The sequence below is a fragment of the Antechinus flavipes genome, chromosome 3 (assembly GCF_016432865.1).
Source record: "Antechinus flavipes isolate AdamAnt ecotype Samford, QLD, Australia chromosome 3, AdamAnt_v2, whole genome shotgun sequence".
Classification (NCBI taxonomy): Eukaryota; Metazoa; Chordata; class Mammalia; order Dasyuromorphia; family Dasyuridae; genus Antechinus; species Antechinus flavipes.
This window is the reverse complement of record NC_067400.1, coordinates 636,112,458-636,128,208: the sequence shown is the minus strand read 5'-3', so window position 1 is coordinate 636,128,208 and position 15,751 is coordinate 636,112,458. Positions and strand designations below refer to the sequence as shown.

At 40.4% G+C, this 15,751-nt stretch overlaps 1 protein-coding gene across 1 annotated transcript; it reads right to left on the bottom strand.

Annotated features, from left to right (window-relative positions):
• Positions 1-3,250: 3,250 nt before the first annotated feature.
• LOC127556952 (transcription and mRNA export factor ENY2-like) lies at positions 3,251-3,568 on the bottom strand. Its single transcript, XM_051990460.1, has one exon. The coding sequence runs from the start codon at positions 3,539-3,541 to the stop codon at positions 3,251-3,253; it is 291 nt and encodes a 96-aa protein (XP_051846420.1). The 5' UTR covers positions 3,542-3,568.
• Between the last annotated feature and the right edge of the window lie 12,183 nt (positions 3,569-15,751).

Genomic DNA, 15,751 nt, shown 5'->3' with positions numbered 1-15,751 from the left:
CCTAACTGCTATTTATTGGTACTATAGCCATCTGCCTGTCCTGTGAAGCAAACTTATTCCTTCACATAGGAACTGCTGGCCAATCTATACTGGCCTCCCCATGTGTTGTTCCAGACTGTTCTAACCTTGTTAGAGTTGGTTTTTTGTTGTTCTAGATTTTGGTCAAATTACAGATTATTGAATCTCTTCTGAGACATGGATCGACCCACCTGAAGCTTAGATTGACACCACACCCACACCCCTGCATGGATTGAGCGCCTTCGCCCATTTCTCAGCCTGAAGCAGCTAAGATCGAGACCATCGCCAGTGCTCCTGATGTAATTTGGACTAATATGGGGGAAGTGGGAAAGTGGTTGATGAATTATTGTTAAAATGACAGCTCTATTACTAGAGTTAGAAAAAAATGTAAACATTACTGTGTATTTAAGATTTGGGATGGAAATTATTAAAATTGGTAACTGTTGCTGTTAAGGAAGTTATAATATGTTTATAATATCTATGTATGTTCACTTCAGAATATGTAATTGTTTGAGAGATTTGATTTGATTTGATTTGATTTTTGAGGAAACTCCTCCTGTACTAGTCTGTTATGTATAGGAACTTAAATTTACTCTTGGGATTTATGTGTGGGATGGTTATTTGACTATTTTTTTTTTTTGTATGATGCCTTTCCATGAGGGAAAAAAAAAGGAGAGGAAGAGAACTAGGGAAACTGGTGGATTTTTCTCAAAATATCTAAAAGAGTGGGAACCCTTAGTTTTCTGTTCACTTTGCCTTAGGTACTTCTGCCCCACCCCCTATATCACCAGTTCAGATTGAATTGGAAGTGTACTTAAACAATCCTTTTTGTTTTTACTATATTTTAGCTTTGAAACCCCTTATTCTGTGGAATTGCCCTGGAAGACTCGGTTTTGGGGACTATTTTGTTTTTAGGGAATCTCCAAGACATATATACCTGTCTTGGGACTGGCAGTTCCAACCCTATAACCCCAGTTTCTTAACTGGTACCTCAGCATTTTTAATAACATTGCAGTTTTGAGATCAAGCCTATAAAGTTTGGGGTTTGCCTGCCTTCATGGTCTAACTGTGCATGCTCTGATAGCTCTGCTCAGAAATCTGTATTCTAGTAGCAGCCCTATCTGTCCCTCTGGGTGGGGACAGGTGGAGCTACTCCAAGCCTCACCCTTCTTCCCTGGAGTGGGTTGCCCTCTGAATGGGCAGCATGATTGTCTCGAGCCCTGCTACTCCCTCTATAAGCAGAAGCTAAGTTAAGTGCACAAATGACTGCAGACCACCTAACACAGTGAACTGTCCATCTCAAACTGGATTCTCTGGCTGAGATGAGGGCTTTTGTACTGCTGATAACTCTGGGGTTGTCAGGAAGAGACTTGCCCTTGCCATAAGTCCTTGCATTTTCTAGTTTCATTTTGATTTATTTGCCTCACATTGGATTGGTCAAAATTATGGTGCTGAGACCTTCCAGGTTTCTAGGGGAGGTAATTCAATCATTCAAATATTCAGAAGAAGAGTGTGTAATGTTGTGCCTCAGTTTCCCTAGATTGTCATCTTTATTTATCTTTGTATTTTTGTGTTTGCCAAATGCCAATATGTTCTGTGATAACTGTTTCTAAGATAGTTGGTGGAAGCAATTTTTATGGTATGAGCTTATTGCAATCAATGGTATTATCCTGTTGCCGCTATGTCTATCCTGTATAATTACATTAGTAACCAGAATAGTTCAATGGTCGTTATCAAAATATTGCATAGAGAAGATGCTATTAAAATGATGATTCTTCAGAGAAAAGACTGGAATGTATTAAAGAGGGATGATCTTGATTATGAACTTGATAAACAATATATAGATATATTAACTGATTTTGAAGAGTGTGTAAGTTCTTCATAGAAATATGATAAAAATCATTTACATATTAGAAGGGGGGAGTTGTGAGGAATAGATAAGGTGAAGAACTTACAGGAATGTATGAATTCTGTTTCTGTATTTTATTATTTCTGTGTCTCCCCTATGACCTGTATAATATGTGCAGGCTCATATCTACTTGAGCCTTGGCCAGCTAGAAACATATTTACTTAACCTGAGCTGATGACATTTATTGGTATTTGACATTTATCAATAGTTAGTCTAGTAGCTGGACCACTGTCCACTTGATTAAGCCTGAAGGCCTGACTTTCTATTTCCTAGAAATCAGGAGATTTCAAGGAAACAGAAACCTTCCATTCAAATCTCCCCAAATAGCAACAACCAATTAGATGCCTCCCCTTCCCCTTCTCAATGCTCTCTTACTTACGATGTAATTTCTTGTATAAAAGCTATGTATCTTTACTACTTCTTTAGCCCTCCTACCGCGAGCTTTCTCTTTCTTATCTCCTGATGGGACGGCTCATCCTCCGGAGGTTTTCAATAAACAACTTTTCTGCCTTCTACTGAGTGATCTCTGAGTAGTCATTTTGGGTAAGTATCTTCTACATCCCTCACAATAACTAATTGTTGATTAACTGAGAATTTAGATCTCTGAGGGCTTTCTCTATTCTATGTGTGTATATATGTGTGTGTGTGTGTGTGTGTGTGTGTGTGTGTGTGTGTGTATAAATATATATATATATACACATATATATATATATTGCCTTTTCTTTATCATATATGAATGAACATATCTTTCACTTTTTAAATTTTGAATTCTAAATTTTCTCTCTGCCTACTTCCCCTTCTCCCTTGGGAAGAAAAGAAATTGGATTCAATGTTTTTCTATACCTGGTGTGTGAGTGTGAGTGTGCGTGTGTGTGCCTGTGAGAGAGACAGAGAGAGAAAGAGAGAGACAGAGAGAGACAGAGAGAGAGAGAGTACTTATTTACATATAGTTTTCCTTTTTAAATGGGAGTTTTGGGGTGGATGGGATTCAGGGGGATTGTGTTTTTCACAGTCCCCTCTTATAATGGGCCAGACATCTTGGTGAAAGATGATAACATTTCTGGTCAATGTTACAAGTTGAAAACACAGAACATAGAGTAAAACAGTAGAAATATGTAATTTTCAAACATTTAAATTTTTTTTTATTATTCAAATAATCTTCCAGAAAAAAAAAATCAATACAACACGCAGGTTATTCCTCAAACTTGGAAAATTCATCCTACAAAAAGGGACCAATTTAGACAATGCCCTCCAAAGGTATGGCATATCTGTTCTTCATGGATCCAAGAAATCAAAGTACATGGTGGTGATGCTTAGCCCATCTTAAAGACTGGCATGCCGGTCAAGGAAAGTGCTTATTCTTTGTAAGAGTTCCTCCTTCACACTGTCGGGTACAAGCGCTCTGGCTCTGGGAGTGACCTCTGCTGCCAACTCGGCAGCAGTAACGTGTCTTACCCCTTTTTCTTTAATCACATCTTGACAATGAGCTTTCAATTGATCTTTCCAACCACATTCGAATAATTTCGCTCTTAGCAACTCTTGAAGTCGTGCTCCTTCACCAGTTTCTATCAGTTTCTGGACAATCATTGCTGTCATCTGTGCATCTGTGTCCATTTGGTTAATCTTCCTTTGAGCAAAGCAATCCCCCAGAGAATAGCCAGGTGATGGAGTTCCCAAATCTGGATTGTCTCCTTCACAGTGTGTTTCCTTGCCTGGCACCAGGGCCAGCTTTTGGGAGGTCTTTGAGACTGGTTCTTGGGTTCCATGGAGGCAGGAGGAGGATGAGCTCCACAGTCTGTTTCCTGAAGTCTGTCTCAGTCCAAGAGGTTGTGCTCCAGCCTCCAGCCGTCTGTTTTTCCCGAGTGTGCGGGACCGCATTCTGGAGCGCCTCTGAAATGGGTCTTGCTTTCTGTGGAGGACAGAGGATGAGCTCCACAGTTTCTGTTTTGAAGTCTGTCTCAGTCCGAGAGCTTGTGCTCCAGCCTCCAGCCGTCTGGTTTTCCCGAGTGTGCGGGACCGCATTCTGGAGCACCTCTGAAATGGGTCTTGCTTTCTGTGGAGGAAGGAGGAGGATGAGCTCCACAGTCTCTTTTCTTGAAGTCTGTCTCAGTCCGAGAGAACTGGCGCTCCAGCCTCCAGCCACCACAAAGGTGGGAGATGCAATGAATCTGTCTCTCCGAGTCTGAGGGTTTGTGCTGCAGCCTCCAGCCACCGCAAAGTTGAGAGATGGAATGAATCTGTCTCTCTGAATCTGAGGGCTTATGCTGCAGCCTCCAGTCACCACCAGAGTGAGAGATGGATTGAATGTCTCTGGCTGAGTTTGTCCAGGTTTATATACTCTCTTCAAAGTACATCTTGGAAGGTGTGAAGCTCGTAGACTGTCTTAAGTACCTGTAAACTAGAGAATTATCACCTTCATTCCACTGAGTTAACATCTTGTGGTAAGATTCAGTGAAACCTGCTAAACTCTATCACCTTTGTGACCAATTATCAATTTCACCAGTTTACACCTTGTAAGAATCCTTGTTTCAAGTTCACAGTTCTGGCCCATGACACCCTCTTGCTTTGCATCTTGAATCAAGGTGGGGAATGAACCAAAAGATCAAAGTGGCTCCATCCTTGAATCCAATCTCATTTCTCTCCAGAGTCAGTCATAGATCTATTGACCACTCTGGGAAGGACATCAGGGGACTCTCTTGCCAATCACTGAGTCTTCCCTGGGTATGCTGAGCATAAAGAAAAGAAGCAGGAATATTGGCATCTTTGGGATGGCAGACAGACTACTCCCAGATCCCAAAGCACATTAATCAGTGGAAGTGTTGAATAACTGATTGTTGATTAACTGAGATTTTAGTGAGATGACTGAGGGCTTTCTTGTCATGTTCTTGTTTGGTTTTCTGGAGGTCTTGGAGCAGCCTTCCTTTCAGTTGAGTAATCAGCACAAGAAGAGCCAGGGGTTAAAGTCCCAATCCTGTATTATCTCCTTAACAGTCTGGTTTCCTTGCCTGGGGCCCAGCTAGCTTTCTTAAGAGCCTTTCAGACTGGCCTTGGTCTCAGTGGGGGGAGCAGGAGGACAGGTCAGCCCCCAGGAGGCTGATGATGAACATGGAATCTCTGAGTCCTAGGGCTTATGCCCCAGCCTCCAGCCTTCTGTCTTCTCTGCCTCTGTCTCCACACTCTCTCTCTGACTCTGACTCTGGCCGAGTTTGTCTCAGCTATATATGCTCTACACTGAGTGTAAACCAATCATTATATCATGAGGAAACCATTATTTGTTGTAAGCTTAAATCAATCATACTGAGCTTAAACAACTAGTAATCACCATGCTAAATGAGATAACCATTTTCTCATTCAATGTACTGAGTTAGCACCTTGTAAGAGTCCTTGTTTCAAGTTCAGAGTTCTGGCCCGTAACATCTCCCGCTTTCTTTTGTTTACGAATATAAGATGGTCACACCCTACCTGACCTCCCTGGCTTGTATCCTAAATAGTTCACTATACTGTGAAACCCGCAAGGAGTGTATATTCTCCTGGCTTGATCTGAAGGATAAAATTCTTCAATCACAGGGTAGGCTTCTATTAAATCAGATCTATCCTATTCTTCTTTTTTGGCTTTAACTGGTGCCTTTAGTAATCTTGTCATAGGCTGCTTCATAGGTGGTGCTGATTGTGTCACTGCCCCTCTCCCCTTCCTTCTCCCTCCACCCCTAAAAAGTTAATGGAGGGGGATAGGTCGGGGGTTGGGGATTGCCCTAATGGCTCCTGCCGTGAAGCACCACTCTCCTTCATTTCATCCGAATTCAGCTGAAACACTACATTAGCCCTTATCAAAGTTTCCTTCTTGTCTGTTTATGTACACACCCTAATTTCTGGGTCACAGATGTAGGTCCTTAGCCCCACGTTGGGCACTGAAAATGTCAAGTTCTTGTTTGGTTTTCTGGAGGTCTTGGAGCAGCTTCCCTTTCAGTTGAGTAATCACCACAAGAATAGGCAGGTGTTAAAGTCCCAATCCATTTTTATTTCCTTCACAGTCTCATTTCCTTGCCTGGAGCCCAGTTAGCCTTCCTGAGAGCTTTTCACATTGGACTTGGTTCTCAGTGGGGGGAGTCGGAGGACAGACCAGTCACCACGAGACTCTACACTGAGTTTAAACTAACCATTATATCACTAGGGAACCACTATTTGTTGTAAGATTAAATCAATCCTACTACCATTAGAGAACTATTAATATGTTTTTTCTCTTTCCTTAATTATATGGGAATATTTTAACGTTCATTTTTAAGATATTGAGTTCTAAATTTTCTGTCTACCTGCTTCCCCTTCTCTGTTTGGGAAGGCTCTTGCCTTCTTGGATAGAGATTTTTCTTTTTTTCTTTCTTTTTTTTTAATTAAATAACTTTGTATTGACAGAATTCTTGCCATGGTAGTTTTTTTTTTTTTAACAACATTATCCCTCCTGCTCATTTCTGTTTTGATTTTTCCCCTCCTTCCCTTCACCCCCTCCCCCAGATGGCAAGTAGTCCTATACATATTAAATATGTCACATACAATATATGTGTGCAGAACCGAACAGTTCTCTTGTTGCACAGGGAGAATTGGATTCAGAAGGTAGAAATAACCTGGGAAGAAAAACAAAAACGCAAGCAGTTTATATTCATTTCCCAGTGTTCTTTCTTTGGGTGTAGATGCTTCTGTCCATCCTTGATCAATTGAAACTCAGTTAGGTCTCTTTGTCAAAGAAATCCACTTCCATCAGAATACATCCTCATACAGTATCGTTGCCGAAGTGTATAATGATCTCCTGGTTCTGCTCATTTCACTTAGCATCAGTTCATGTAAGTCTCTCCAAGCCTCTCTGTATTCATCCTGCTGGTCATTTCTTACAGAACAGTAATATTCCATAACATTCATATACCACAATTTACTCAACCATTCTCCAATTGATGGGCATCCATTCAATTTCCAGTTTCTAGCCACAAACATTTTGACATATACAGGTCCCTTTCCCTTCTTTAGTAGCTCTTTGGGGGTAAGCCCAGTAGAAACACTGCTGGATCAAAGGGTATGCACAGTTTGATAATTTTTTGAGCATAGTTCCAAATTGCTCTTCAGAATGGCTAGATGTATTCACAATTCCACCAACAATGTATTAGTGTCCCAGTTTTCCCGCATCCCCTCCAACATCCATCATTATTTTTTCCTGTCATCTTATCCAATCTGACAGGTGTGTAGTGGTATCTCAGAGTTATCTTAATTTGCATCTCTCTGATCAATAGTGATTTAGAGCACCTTCTCATTTGAATGGAAATAATTTCAATTTCATCATCTGAAAATTGTCTGTTCATATCCTTTGACCATTTATCAATTGGAGAATGGCTTGATTTCTTATAAATTAGAGTCAATTCTCTATATATTTTGGAAATGAGGCCTTTATCAGAACCTTTAACTGTGAAGATGTTTTCCCAGTTTGTTGCTTCCTTTTAATCTTGTTTGCATTAGTTTTCTTTGTACAAAGGCTTTTTAATTTGATGTAATCAAATTTTCTATTTTGTGATCAGTAATGGTCTCTAGTTCATCTTTGGTAACAAATTTCTTCCTCCTCCACAAGTGTGAGAATTAAACTGAGAATTTAGAGAGATGTCTGAGTGATTTCTCTATTGTGTATAAGTTTTTTCTTTTCTTATTTATATATGAACATTTTAACTTTCATTTTTTAAAATATCGAGTTCTAAATTTTCTCTCTGCCTACTTCCCCTTCTCACTTTGGGAAGACTCTTGCCTTCTTATAATGAATGGAGAACACTATTCTCAGAGATAGGTGGAGATTGGAATAGCAACTTAAGGTGACATCTCCGACTTAGCCACCAGATGGTGCTCTGAGCTCAGGGTGCCCAAGCTCCCTTCTAGTCCAGAAAGCATTTAGGGTCTTTCCCATCTAGGTGCTGGGTCTCTCTGTATACATGGATCTGACCTGAATTTTTCCCCTCAGTGTTTCAGTCTGGACTCTATTAAATTCAAAGCTATGAATCCATTCCCAACATTAATCTATCCCTTTCTGGTCATGAATCATTCCCATATATTCCACTAATTTTTTTCCCAATTTCCTTGACTTCAATGGATTATAATTATCTAGTAACACAAATTGCATAAATATATGTGTGTATACATATATACACACATATGCACAAATAAATGTATGTACACATGTGCAGTTATAACATATACATGTCTATATTTGCTATTCAACACATAACAAATGTTATGTTTACATATACACATGTGCACATGCACATATAACTGTATGCTCATGTATATAAATATACATGTATGTGTGACACACACATATTACATTTAGAAAACAAATTGGAAATATAGCATTCAAACTCTTCTGTGACTGAATTCAACCATTCTCAAAAAAATCTGTTTCATATCCCTTCATACTTTATCTTTTATTCTTGTGATCAAGAGCAATGCTTAAAAAATTAACTTATTTTTAAAAGCATTTTTTTCCCTGTATCCTATCCCTTCACCTGAACAACAATAAAATAAAAATAAAGTCCTCCAGACAAATACACATAGTCTAGCCAAACAAATGGCCACATTGGTAATGTCCATAAATGCATGTCTCATTTGTGCTTTTTGTGAGGGAAGTCCCCTAATAAAGCCTCGTGAGAAAAGGAGGAAAACCATTTCCCTGTTATCCTGCTTTTGGTGGACATGTCAGGAGGAAGTTCCTTACTCCTGGCCCTTGCAGCAACTCTCTGCTCCTAGCTGTCTGCTAGGTGACTCTGCCCAGGCTACCCAGGCCAGCTAAGTGGTCTTATTTCTGATACAGATCTCTAGCATCCCTGTCTTGCAGGATGTTGCTACCACATTGGTAGTTTGAATACTGTCCTCTTGAACCCACAGATGTCTTTGGATCTGCCGGGCTCCATAGGTAGGGGTGGAGGTGAGGCAGGGAACAAAGAGAGAGAGAGAGAGAGAGAGAGAGATAACAAACTTGAGAGACAGATCTGGACAAAAATGGACAAAGACAAAAAAACAGAGAAAGACAGAGATGGACAGGCAGAGACAAAAAGAGAAAAATCAAGAGAGATAGAGACACAGAGAGAATAAGAGCCATGTGAAGAGAGAGAGAAAGAAGGAGAGGAGAGAGAGAGAAAAGGGGAGAGAGAGAGAGGAGAGAAAAATAGAATTAAAGAATAATATGTAAACTGTGTGTATAGGAAATAATTAAAGACTAATATGTATAATGTGTATAGGAAATAATTAAAGAAAATTGCCTTGAAATATTAAAACAAGAAGGGAAGGTAGAAATAGAAAAAATCCACTAACAACCACGTGAAAATGTTCCTATGAGGAAAATTCATGTGCTTTTTTTTTTATTGTGTTAATGTAGATCTCTTGTTTCCTATCCCTCCTCACTCCTTTGCTTTACTTTTACCCCATACCTTACCCTCCTATAATGTAACCTATCCCCTTTAATGATCCCTCCCTTTTCCTCATATATTTCTATGTAAAACCATACGATACTATACTTGTTTGTCCTGTTTCTCTGAAGGTGGATAACATCATCCTTTGTAACACTAACTTTCGCCATATTTTTCTAAATCCACTAACTCATTATGTCCTACACCACAGCAATATTCCAATCTTCTGCTGTCTGGTTATTTTAAATAGTCTAAAGCAGTATTGATTAATATGGCCGACATATGGCGTGGTTTTCCTATTTTTCTCTTTTGTTTAAATCTGTTTTAGCTTTGGATCTGCCGGGCTCCATAGGTAGGGGTGGGGTGGAGGTGAGGCATCATGATCAAATTCTGAAACCTCAGGTCAAGGAGGAAATTTTATGAGCTACAAGAAAAAAAAAAAAAAACCAATTCAAATATGGCAGAGACCTATGGCTAGGTCTTACATAAGACCTAGCAGAAGCTACATTAAAAGATTATAGGCCTTGAAATAATATATATTGAAGAAAAAAGTAATTGGGGTTGTGGTTGAAAAAATATGCTCAGCAAAGTTAAACATAATCCTGAAGGAAAAAAGATGAATGTTCAATGAATTTCTAGACTTTTGGGATTTTATTGAAAGAAAGACTTGAACTTAATAGAAGATTTAACATATAAGATCCAAGAGAAATATAAAGTACACATCAAAGGCTAATTATGATGAACTCAATAAGGACAAACATTTTATATGTTAGAAATATATGTTTAAGATTGTCACTTAAAATTGAGTAGTTTGAAAGAAAGATCGGAATAGAGCCCAGTGTGAGGTAATTCTAAAAGCAAAACACTGTAGAAAACACAGGAATTAGATGGTGGAGGAGGGCTAGCAGTTCTGGAACTTAACTTGTGGGGAATAAGTAAATGAGGGAACAGTGTGTGTGTGTGTGTGTGTGTGTGTGTGTGTGTGTGTGTGTGTGTGTGTGTGTGTGTTTAAAGGAGTATAAAAATCTTCTAAATTCAGAAGCATAAGGAAGGAATTTTTAGAGAAAACCTGACTCCTATCCAATCAGGGATAAAGAGAATAACATATTTGGAAGGGAAAAGTTTTCCCAATTAATAAAGAAATAAGAGGGTTGGGGCATAGGATGAGGGAAGGGGTAGAGAAGGATATGTAGATTAATGGAAATGAGATAAGGGTGGGGGAGAGGAAAAGGGAGGGATTATTAAAGGGGATAGGTTACATTATAGGAGGGTAAGGTATATAAAGCAAAGGAGGGAGGAGGGATAGGAAACAAGAGATCTACATTAACACAATAATAAAGATCAGGAGTAGAATTTGTCAGGGAAACAAAGCAGGGGATAGCAATTATGATTTCAGACAAAGCTAAAGCTAAAACAGATTTAAACAAAAGAGAAAAATAGGAAAACCACGCCATATGTCGGCCATATTAATCAATACTGCTTTAGACTATTTAAAATAACCAGACAGCAAAAGATTGGAATATTGCTGTGGTGTAGGACATAATGAGTTAGTGAATTTAGAAAAATATGGTGAGACTTAGAGTTACGAAGGATGATGTTATCCACCTTCAGAGAAACAGGACAAACAAGTGTAGTATCGTATGGTTTTACATAGAAATATATGAATATATATATGCATATATGTATATGATTGTAGATATCTATGTATGTAAGTATATATGTATCTACATAAGTTGTAGGTTATACAAACACATACTTTTGTATATAAATATACATCCATGCATAATTGTAATCTTCTTGGAGGAGGAAAGGGGGAAGGAAGAAAAAGAATAAAGTTAAAAGTCTTCAGCAAAGAACAAAAGAAAATCTACAGGAAAGAAAAAAAAAAAAAGATGGACAGCTCAGAACACAATGTGGTGTATTTATTACATAAAAGTTCTTGCAAAGTAAATTTACTGCTTTATATTTTGAATCCTTTCTTACATTCTGCTATACACATGGCAGTTTTTTCTATTTTGTATTTAAATTTTAAATAAATAATTTTTTAAAAGATATCAAAGGAAGTCACTGAAGAACAATTGTTTTTGTTTTTGTTTTTAAAAACAAACCAGAATGAATGGACGAGTCAATCAGAGAGATAAAATGGTTTGAGAAAAAGGATGGCGCCTCCCTACCTCTTCCCCTCTTCCTCTCCCTCCCTTTCTCACCCCTCTCCCCCCTCCCCCCCCAAGCAATGGAAGATATTTCAGGGAAGACTCAGAGACTGGAGCAAAGGGAGATAAGAACAGGAGAATTTGGGAAAAGATGGCAGAGAACCTTGAGTGCCAGGCCAAGTAGATTAGAGTTGATCCTTCTGGCAATGGGGAGACATTGAAGACTTTTTGGTAGAGAGTGCTGTGGGGAAGAGTAATCCAGCACCTTTGAGTAGGACAGATTGAACTGGGGAGGGAGGCAACCTGGCATAGTGGGTGGAGTTGGGGTGAGACTGAACAGGAATTCTGTTTGTGCTACTCTGTGCAATCAGTCTCCCTCTCTGGGCTATGGCTTCCTTCCCGTAAAATGAGAGGGTTAGACAGACCCTCTCTGATGGCTCGTCCCAACTCTAAATTGGATGATCGTGTCATCCCACCATATTCCCAGCTAAAGAAGTCCTGTCTGAATGGGAGACCACTTTCCTTCATGGGATTTATGGGAGGTCTTTATTCCCTCTGAGAAGCTCCAGCTGGGCTGGTTTGCAAGCATGGTGGGGCCAGCTGGGAAGTGACATCCCTGAGGTCCAGACACACTGAGGGAGGCAGATGGAGCTTTTCTCTGTGGCTTGGGAACTGCCCTAAGCTCTTTGAGACTTCTGAAGAAGGGGCGGACTGCAGGGCAAAGCCATTTCTCTGGGGAAGAAGGGAGAAGGAGAGGAAGAAAGGATGGGCAGAGGTGGGTGGGGATGGATTGCACACCAATTCAGTTCTGTGTTAGGTTGTTTTAATCCCTTAAAGACCCAGGACCATCTTTTTTATGGGGAAAGACAAGCTTCCAGTACCGCCTCCCTGTCTCTCATCCCTAAGCCTTTTCCTTTTCCATAAGGCACTTGCAAAGGCCACCCATTCTTAAGGTCCAAAAAGTTACTGTCTGGGTGAACTTGAAAACAATCAGGGCACTTTTTTGTGCCTCAGTAGTTTCATTTAGAGAACAGAGGTAATGATAACTTATATACATCGCCAGGTTGGAAGTCAGGAAGTCTCATTTCCCTGAAGTCTCATCAGGAAGGAAGTGACTTCAGACACTTTTTAGCTATGTGACCCTATTAGCCTCAGTTTCCTGATCTGTAAAATGAGCTGGAGAAGGAAATGGCAAACTATTCCAGTGTCCTTGGCAGGAAAACACCAAATGGGTTATGAAGAATTGAATATGACTGAAATGACTTAACAACCAAAACATACCTGCAAGCAGGCGTCTGAATTAGATGAAATCCTTTCCAGCTCCGAGATCCATAATTCAATGAAATTAAAATCTTTCAAAGGTACAATTCCATCCTCGTTTCCTCTTTGCAACTCTCCTGGGGCCCCTTTCTCATTTTTTAAACAAGGTGATGACCTAAATTAAAGGCTCTTAACCTTTTCTGTGGTATGGGCTCCTTTCTGGAAGTCTGGCAAAACTAGAAACTCCTAGGAAGAAATGACCTCCGCAAATAATATTAAGAACCTTTGACTAGATGGTGATGATTAATGAGATCCCCTGCGAATCCAGGGGGTTCTCTGTCCGAAGGTCCTTTCTAGCTTTGACATTCTCTATTCTAAGAAATCTCACAGTTCTAACATTCTCTGTTCTAAAGTCTTTCCCAGCTCTGATATCCCCTCTTCTAAGATCCTTCCCAGTTCTGACATTCCTGTTCTAAGATCCCTCTCAGTTCTGACATTCCTGTTCTAAGATCCCTTCCAGCTCTATTCCTTGTTCTAAGATCCTTCCCAGCTCTGACATACCCTGTTCTAAGATCACTCCCAATTCTGACATTCCCTGTTCTAAGGGAATTAGCATGTTTTAATCTATGTGAAATTATCATATCATCAGAATAGCCAGTCTTCATTGAACACCAGTTGTATACAAAGTCTTATACTGAGTATCATATGAGGAGGATAAATTGGTTCTGAGGTTCCTCCCAGTCCTAACATTCCATGTTCTAAGGTCCTTTCTAGCTTTGACATTCTCTATTCTAAGAAATCTCACAGTTCTAACATTCTCTGTTCTAAAGTCTTTCCCAGCTCTGACATTCCCTGTTCTAAGATCACTCCCAATTCTGACAATCCCTGTTCTAAGATCCCTCCCATCTCTGACATCTCCTGTTCTAAGATCCCTCTCAGCTCTGACATACCCTGTTCTAAGATCCCTCTCAGCTCTGACATACCCTGTTCTAAGATCCCTTCCAGCTCTATTCCTTGTTCTAAGATCCTTCCCAGTTCTGACATTCCCTGTTCTAAGGGAATTAGCATGTTTTAATCTATGTGAAATTATCATATCATCAGAATAGCCAGTCTTCATTGAACACCAGTTGTATACAAAGTCTTATACTGAGTATCATATGAGGAGGATAAATTGGTTCTGAGGTTCCTCCCAGTCCTAACATTCCATGTTCTAAGGTCCTTTCTAGCTTTGACATTCTCTATTCTAAGAAATCTCACAGTTCTAACATTCTCTGTTCTAAAGTCTTTCCCAGCTCTGACATGCCCTGTTCTAAGATCCTTCCCAGTTCTGACATTCCTGTTCTAAGATCCCTCCCAGTTCTGGCATTCCCTGTTCTAAGATCCCTCCCAATTCTGACAATCCCTGTTCTAAGATCCCTCCCAGTTCTGGCATCCCCTGTTCTAAGATCCTTCCCAGTTCTGACATTCCTGTTCTAAGATCCCTCTCAGCTCTGACATACCCTGTTCTAAGATCCCTCTCAGCTCTGACATACCCTGTTCTAAGATCCCTCTCAGTTCTGACATTCCTGTTCTAAGATCCTTCCCAGCTCTATTCCTTGTTCTAAGATCCTTCCCAGTTCTGGCATCCCCTGTTCTAAGATCCTTCCCAGTTCTGGCATTCCCTGTTCTAAGATCCCTCCCAGTTCTGGCATTCCCTGTTCTAAGATCCCTCCCAGCTCTGACATTCCTGTTCTAAGGGAATTAGCATGTTTTAATCTATGTGAAATTATCATATCATCAGAATAGCCAGTCTTCATTGAACACCAGTTGTATACAAAGTCTTATACTGAGTATCATATGAGGAGGATAAATTGGTTCTGAGGTTCCTCCCAGTCCTAACATTCCATGTTCTAAGGTCCTTTCTAGCTTTGACATTCTCTATTCTAAGAAATCTCACAGTTCTAACATTCTCTGTTCTAAAGTCTTTCCCAGCTCTGATATCCCCTCTTCTAAGATCCTTCCCAGCTCTATTCCTTGTTCTAAGATCCTTCCCAGTTCTGGCATTCCCTGTTCTAAGATCCCTCCCATCTCTGACATTCCCTGTTCTAAGATCCCTCCCAATTCTGACATTCCCTGTTCTAAGATCCCTCCCAGCTCTAACATCCCCTGTTCTAAGATCCCTCCCAATTCTGACATTCCCTGTTCTAAGATCCCTCCCAGTTCTGCCATCCCCTGTTCTAAGATCCCTCCCATCTCTGACATTCCCTGTTCTAAGATCCCTCCCAATTCTGACAATCCCTGTTCTAAGATCCCTTCCAGCTCTATTCCTCGTTCTTAGGTCCTTCCCAGCTCTGACATGCCCTGTTCTAAGATCCCTCCCATCTCTGACATTCCCTGTTCTAAGATCCCTCTCAGTTCTGACATTCCCTGTTCTAAGATCCCTCTCAGCTCTGACATACCCTGTTCTAAGATCACTCCCAATTCTGACATTCCCTGTTCTAAGATCCCTCCCAGTTCTGGCATCCCCTGTTCTAAGATCCTTCCCAGTTCTGGCATTCCCTGTTCTAAGATCCCTCCCATCTCTGACATTCCCTGTTCTAAGATCCCTCCCATCTCTGACATCTCCTGTTCTAAGATCCCTCCCATCTCTGACATCCCCTGTTCTAAGATCCCTCCCATCTCTGACATCCCCTGTTCTAAGATCCTTCCCAGTTCTGACATTCCTGTTCTAAGATCCCTCCCAGCTCTGACATACCCTGTTCTAAGATCCCTCCCATCTCTGACATCTCCTGTTCTAAGATCCCTCCCATCTCTGACATCCCCTGTTTTAAGATCCCTCGCAGCTCTGACATCCCCTGTTCTAAGATCCTTCCCAGTTCTGACATATCCTGTTCTAAGATCCCTCCCATCTCTGACATCCCCTGTTTTAAGATCCCTCGCAGCTCTGACATCCCCTATTCTAAGATCCCTCGCAGCTCTGACATCCCCTATTCTAAGATCCT